At 37.0% G+C, this 7,570-nt stretch overlaps 1 protein-coding gene across 2 annotated transcripts in view; it reads right to left on the bottom strand.

The window, feature by feature from the left end:
- Positions 1-1,993: 1,993 nt before the first annotated feature.
- LOC123498935 (von Willebrand factor A domain-containing protein 7-like) overlaps positions 1,994-7,570 on the bottom strand; it is a 34,101-nt gene continuing 28,524 nt past the window's right edge. For both annotated transcript variants that reach the window (XM_045246503.1, XM_045246502.1), the window contains exons 20-30: positions 7,228-7,381; positions 6,913-7,016; positions 6,541-6,718; positions 6,327-6,426; positions 6,034-6,215; positions 5,755-5,930; positions 5,494-5,596; positions 5,242-5,387; positions 4,620-4,838; positions 4,408-4,509; positions 1,994-4,304 (exon numbers count right to left, since the gene is read on the bottom strand). In XM_045246503.1, coding sequence (XP_045102438.1) covers positions 4,191-4,304; positions 4,408-4,509; positions 4,620-4,838; positions 5,242-5,387; positions 5,494-5,596; positions 5,755-5,930; positions 6,034-6,215; positions 6,327-6,426; positions 6,541-6,718; positions 6,913-7,016; positions 7,228-7,381 — 1,578 coding nt within the window. In that variant the 3' untranslated portion in view covers positions 1,994-4,190. The remainder of the gene's footprint in view (positions 4,305-4,407; positions 4,510-4,619; positions 4,839-5,241; positions 5,388-5,493; positions 5,597-5,754; positions 5,931-6,033; positions 6,216-6,326; positions 6,427-6,540; positions 6,719-6,912; positions 7,017-7,227; positions 7,382-7,570) is intronic.

Genomic DNA, 7,570 nt, shown 5'->3' with positions numbered 1-7,570 from the left:
CCAGATACTATGTAGAATAAGAAAATGTGTCATGATACTGAAGGGGCTAAACTGGTGAAATTCAAGCACCTGTTGCAGCATTTCATAACTCAGCACTATCATGGTACACCTTGCATCACTGTCCACACTACACCTTATCACTCTTGGTTGGTAGAGACTTGTGCATGGCTATTCTTTAGATCCACTTCTCATTATTTCAAAATACATTACATAATGGACATTCTTTTCTTGCATAACCTGTCAAGCTGAGTGATGCATATTTTCTACTTCCCCATTTATCTATGATGTAGTATTTGTCATCTATAAACAAAATATTTTTTCTCATTATCATATAGTACTGTACTTGTCCAATAGTCCGTAACTCAACCTGTCATTCCTTTATCACAAAACTAAGGACTGCTTCACATGAAGACATTGGTGACTGGCACCAGTTACCTTCAGTAACTTTCAATAGAACCTTTCATGTGATGCCACTACAGTTGCTGTGTCCTCTCACAACATGTGTCCAACACTGGCTCTTACTGTCACTCATTGTTGGGCACTGTTTCAAATGGGAGATTTCATGAGTGGATTAAAGTTCCCAGGTAGGTCTTTTTAGGTGAAATATTTCAGTTTTGACTTATTTTCAAGCAACTGTCCAAAACATATTTAGTTTGGCCTAAATCACCAAATGTCCAAAGTTGTAATAAAGCTAGCAAGCTGACAAAGCTAGAAAGTAATGCTAGTTGAGTGTGTGTACAGTTGTTTTTTCTACTATAGTAAGCTATGTAATTTGTGCTATTTTCAATTTCCTCTTTTACCTCTCCAGTAAAAAATAAGAGAAGCTCCTCATTTGATTTAATTCTTTTGTCTGACAAGAAAGAGAAGGGATACCATGAATCGGCATTGGTCACTAACTGCCTGAAGCTGCCTGATCCTTTCACACTGGGGACATTCTGACATAGGTGCTGGTCTCCAGTGTCTTCATGTGAAAGGGGCACTAAAATCACATTATTATGATTTCTTTCAAGCCCTTTTCTATTGGAAGGAATTTCCAAGCATGCAAATTATTTCTTTTCAAGCTGAGTAACAGCTCAATGAAACTACAGTTTATGTCTGGAAACAAAACTTTTTTCAAAGATCTTAAAAGTTTTGTGTTTTAACTTTTATATAATATTTGAGATGGGACACTGACATATATAAAAATATGTTCTGTGATAAGGTTATTAATAATTACATATATGGAGACAGCAATCAAAATTTCTCTTCAAAAGCAACTATAATTATCCAACTCCATGAGTTTTCTGCTGGTCTATCTCAGCTGCTCTCATATCATTTAGAGAAATACTGTAGCTACTATGAACAAACCCTGCCCCAACGTCACTAATACTTGTGTGATCCTGTAAGCAATAGTGTACCATCTATCTGTCATGAAAGTGACCTGAGCCACTCAGTATCAATATTACTTTTTACAAAAAGTGAAGACATATTGTAATGGATAAGTACTGGAAATACAGCAGTGGCTTGAACTTCTTCACATAGATGAATGACGAATAATGAATGCCTGCACTGTCTATGAAAACATTTATGTGGCATGTACGTATTGTATTAGCTTATGGCGAAGTTTCTATTGATGAATAACGATGAATGCATATTAAACGGTGTTCTGGCAGCCCATACATATTAGTGTTGATACTGACATATACTTAACCTACTATAGAAAACATACTTTTGTATTACACTGTATAATAAGGTTTTTTTCAGCATTATTTGTTTGACTTCTTTTCTTCAACCAGTACAGCATCAGATACGTATGTTGTACGTATTTAATGTATAATTTTCCTGTCACTCGAGTGTGTCAAGGGTGATTTGTGTGGTGGTGTTCTAGTATACTGATCCTTTAAAAATACTGACCACTCAACATATTTAACTTACTGCCATAACTGACAAGCTTCCCCAGCCATCCTTCTGGGTGAAGCACTTATAATCATGTGGGAAAAAAATAATCTTCAGGTACAGGTAAAAAACAAATATTATTTGTAAATAATAGATTCATGACGACAATGTGAAACAAAAGCATCATATATTGTTTGTAATAATGCGAAAAACATATCATGAAGTCAACAATTATAAACCATTTATAAACTAATTGTGTGAACGAACACTCATGTGGGCAACTGAACAGTACATTGAGATGAACTATCAAAAAGCTCAAAATGATTTACTCTCTAGAAACATACATAAATTTGTGCTAAATATGACAAGAGAAGATCAAGACCATTTTACTTTCCAACTCAATAGAAATCCCAAAGCACTGACATTACTTTTCTTAATTTTCATTGTTTTAGGCAGATTTATGCAAAAAAGAAATCTTTAAATCTTACAAAGCTGGGGTGGGAAGAAAATGACAAAATACCAAAATGCTGTACGGGTTAAAAAAAAGTCATTTATCTTTTGCCAGGAAAACTTTCCAAAGTAAAATGTAAAAAAACAATTCTTTGTCTTATTGGGATCAACAAGATTTTTCTTAATTATCAAGCATGCATTTGTTACAGACAGTACAGCTCAATGCATATATGTCATTAGTTTCATACATGCAATTTCATCCTAAATACAAAAAAAATTGTTAATACTCTTGACCCTCGCTAACTCGGACTCCTAGGGGGAAAGGTACATCCGACAAATGTGAATGTCCGACTTACATGAATTCCCCCCGCCCCACCAAGACTGAAAAAAAAATTCCAACTTGGTGCAGGATTTATTTATCTACTTTTGGGGGGGATTTAAAATTGAGATTACATTTGTCTCTCTGAAACATTATTTTTTTATAATTAAATACCCTTCCCACCAGGAACCCATTTTTAAATGTCTTGTGCATTTGTGTCATAGCCTGACTCATGCCCTACACAGTATGTGGCTAGGCATCAGAAATAACGTCCTTACAAGCATAAATTGACGTGGATTAAAATCAGAAACTTCAAGAAAAGAAGGCAAAAGAAACAAACAAACAAAGATATCATTGGGAAACTGCTGGACCTTGAATCCTTGCCTCCCCTCTCCCCTCCATCACCTGTGTTATCTCCCCCTCCAAGACACTCCCTTCACTCCATGCCTCACTGCACACTTCTAAACCATCTCTCTATATCAGCGGTATTCATTGTGCAGCTTGCAAGCCCCTGGTGGCTCGTGATGACTCAATTTGTGGCTCTCGAAAAATGAATAAATGAATAAAAAACAAAAATAAATAGTAAAATAATAATTTTTCAAGTAAGATACATATTTTCATGAGGTGAGATGGAAGACGAAGTCACAGTAAGAGATAATATTCTAACATCCCTATCCTAATCGTACAGAAATTGTACATGTCCACTGCGGGAAACTGATGAGACGTCTAGCCCTCGGTGTCGGTGGTCTTGCTGAATCAGTTGAGTTCAAGCTTTCGTTACTCTTGGAGATTTGCTATTGTATGTTTGAAAATAGGCAACAGATATTCGAGACTGCAGCCCTCTCAATGAATTTGTTTTACCGAAGTGGCTCCCTTGCAAAAATTAGTAAATAACACTGCTCTGTATCATAAGACTACTACTATCTTTTCAAACAATTTTTCTCACAACCTTCATCATCACAACTACACATCACATAACTCTCACAATAACATTATCACGAAAGATATGTTGAGACAGAGGTATAAAACTGGACTAGATGAGTAATAAATATTTCACTTATCACCATCTCACTTCAACACACTAATAATGACTCAGAGTGTCCAGTTCAGTAGTAAAACAACAGATTACCATGACACTACTGATGGCGCCTTCCCAACTCTCATGTATGAGTCAATAACATTATCTAGAGAAGCAGGAATCTGATGCGCTATCATCTTATCATGGTCCAGGAAGTCACTATTGTATACACATTCATGTGTGAAAATTTCATGTCAATCAGATGAATACAAATAGCAAAACAAAGATGAAATTATGAAAAATCTTTAGGAGTGAATATCTTGAAGTGTTTTTTTACACTTCAAAATTTTTCACAAAATCACTATAAACCGTGATCAACTTCTGCTTGGTATCATTTTAAACTGCAACTAAAATAAAATTTTTAGTTGGAATTAGATTTTTTATAATGTCAACAGAAAACAAAATAAAAAAGGCAGTTCAACTTAGACTTTAGTTCCTGGGTCAGTCAGAGTCCAATTTTCCCAACTCCTAACAGCTGGTAGAGACAGTGTATGTGACAGAGGATCCCTCATCTCCCAAAGGTGTCACTGGTACAACAGTGAATGTGTATGATGTGCAGGTTTCCAGTCCACTCACTGTCATCTGCAGGGGGAAAAATATGTGACAAAGGGGAAAAGTGCTTTATCTATAGAACAATCAATAAAACTTCAAAAGACAAAGTGAATAGCACTTCTCAAGGACCTACCTTCACCTCTGGTGGGTAACCTGAAGGGGTGTAGTCTGTGTTGCCACTGTCACTGCCGCTGGTCCAAGACACTTTGTACATATCAACACACAGGCGATTGGTCTGCAGGGCAAGACAGGCAGTACTTGTAAAAAGGAAAGTAGCAAACTGCTGTTTGTATCTTCATGATGACACTGAGTACCTTTTGGTGAAGCTAAATAAATGACAATTACCAGAGGTGCAAACCAATGCAGCTCAATCTGGTCCACAGTGACTGTGATGTGGGTGAGGGCTCGAGGAGCTGAAGGAGTGTCCTCACTTGTTGTGAAGTTAACATTTGCCTTTTCGCTTTCAAGTCCAGAGGGAGTAACAGCAGAGATCCGAACTTCGTGGTCAGTGCAGGCATTCAAACCTGACAATGTCTCCTGCAGATAAACACTGGGAGAAATAACCTGCAAAGAAACACAAGTACCATCAGTACATAGTATACTATGATTGCTCAAAGAAATGATGGGGCAGAACTTACTGTACATGGATGTCATGTAACACAAATGAGAAAGAGCTGAAGTAGACAAGATAATATCAAGAGCAAAATAATGAAGGGAGACATGGACTAGACAATATTGATACACAATAGCTTATCACCAGACAAAAGATACTTAAAAGGTAATTAAAATGTTATGGAACAGTATGGCTTTCTACTTTTCTAAAAAAAAAAAAGGAAAAAAAAAAAAAAAAAAAAAAAAAAGCATAGCTGATGTAATCATTAGAATGTTAAAACTAAATCAATCCCAAATAAGAACACATCTAAAGAAATAGTAATTTAGAAAAATAACAAGATTATAATCAACTCACCTTAATGGATTTTATACTTTTCATTTCCTGCACCTCAAAGTCATACTCTACAACACAAAGTGGATGTTCTAATGGTGGACTAAATGTAATATGTGCTGTACTGGAAGTGATGTCTGTCACCTGAAGACTGGTGGGGGGACTGGGACCTGAGGATATCAATCAGATATAATTGCAATAACTGTGCCCAACATACAAAGCTATGCTCAGTATATTTAGTGCCATTCTAACTTAAATACTGTTGAGAAAACTCACGAAAGTCAACAGTTCTGGCGATATCATAGGTAAGGCTGCCAAGAACACTCGAGGGAGACACTGGAGTCACTGTCACTTCATAATCCACACATGCCTCTAGGCCCTGCAAGTGACACACAGTACCAAGATGGAAACAAAGCTACCCTTCAGAACCATCAATAAGAAATAAAGAGAACATACTGCCACTGGAAGAAAAAGATTTCAGTATCACACAACAACATATCATCTACCTACAGTCTCGCGTAACTCATTAAGACTTACTGTGAAGGTCCGTTGGAGATCTGTATCATTGTGACACTCCTGCACTAAGCTGGTGAGGTGAGTGACACAAACAAGGTAGTGGTGGACACATTCCTCCTTGATTGCAGGAACCCAAACCACCTCCACACTGCTGGCATTCAGTGCTGTGGCCTTCACCGATGTCACTGCTGTTGGCTCTGTCAGGTCCAGGATTTATGTAAGTCTCCTGAATAGAATTTACAATAATTTAAAACAAATATTGTGTCAATAGAGTCATAGCCAGATGAAGTTTACACTCACCTATTTCCTCCATCATAGCTTTTGTAGTCTTTGTACCACCTTGAAATCCTCCTGGAGAAACAGCAGATACAAAGAAGGTGTACTCAGAGCAGGCCTCAAGATCAGAGACTGTTGCAAAATTGTCAGCCACAAGCTTCACCTCCTGGTATTTGACTTCGTGTTTAAGGTATGAAATTCTCCATCTGTAAAATGAAGGATAATGTGTGAAATGCTCTGATGAAGATAGTGGTCTGGAAGTCGTTAGTTATAACAATATTCCATCTAATTATTCCAACAAATTTTGAAGCACTCACTTGTCCACACAGCTGGCTCGGTCACGCGGGTTATCCCAAGCCAAGGAAACCATGTACTCTGTTTGATTGTTCACTCTCAGGTTTCTGGGTGCACCAGGTGCTGCAGGAACAACACCAGACTTTAATAATAAGAACTACATCCAGTATTCCTGAATCTATGCTATCATGACATCTTGGATATACATTCATGAACACAAAGGAAGAGAAAAGGTACCTGCATCATCTGTGTTGGTGTCAAAGAGAAGGGAATCCTCACTGAGTTGACCAGAAACAGAGACAGAAGTGATGTTAATGTGGTAGATGGCACATGGCTCCAGTCCATCCAGAACTATGCTGCTATTACTACTACTCTTACACATATTCAATGTTGTCCCATACATCTTGAAGCATACCTGCATAGAAGGATAGTGGGTGACATCTAATTAGTAATAGTAATAATAATAACAATAATAATAATAATAATAATAATAATAACAATAATAATAATAATAATAATAATAATAATAATAATAATAACAATAAAAACTATGTCAACAATAATAAGCATAAAATTACAACAATTAAGAAAGAGAGAAGTAGCACTCACCTGGTAGTGGTCGAGGCAAGCACGATTACTTGGAGGTGTCCAAGAGAGGCTGGTTGTGGTGTCACTAGTGTAGTCAATGGAGGGATTGGTGGGTGGTAGAGGAGCTAAACAAAATGTATAATACATTGTAAGTATAAAACATTAATTAGGTCTTCAGCTTCTGCTTGTAACTAAAATGTGTACTTCAATTCCTCTTACCCTTTGGGACCATTACAATGAAAATGTAGCTCATATTTGTAATTTTCACCAGAATCTAATTGGTTAGCAGTGTGAAGACATTCAGAAACAGTGTCCAACAATGAATTACTGCCTTACCTGGGCCTGATGTAGTGGCATCTGTCTTCTTTGGGGCTCCAGTTGTCACCACACCATCAACACTCTTGTAGTGAGCTGTGAGGGTGAAAGTGTGCAGCATACAAGACTCCAGGTATGTCACATTCTTGTAGCATACAAGATTTGGACAGCGAGACTGAAAAAATAAATAATTCACAGATGAAAAGTTATCTGTTGGAATGTTAAATGCTTTTTTCAACAAGATTGTTTACTTAAACCTTTAATATGCAAGATTGGAGTTTAAATCAGGCTGTAGCATTCAACATTCCAGGTGAGGGCACCACAATACAGTATTAACTATAATGCGAGTTACATTACCTGAACC

This window comes from Portunus trituberculatus, chromosome 48, assembly GCF_017591435.1.
Source record: "Portunus trituberculatus isolate SZX2019 chromosome 48, ASM1759143v1, whole genome shotgun sequence".
NCBI lineage: Eukaryota > Metazoa > Arthropoda > Malacostraca > Decapoda > Portunidae > Portunus > Portunus trituberculatus.
The sequence above is the reverse complement of the archived record's forward strand: the minus strand, read 5'-3'. Positions and strand labels throughout refer to the sequence as shown.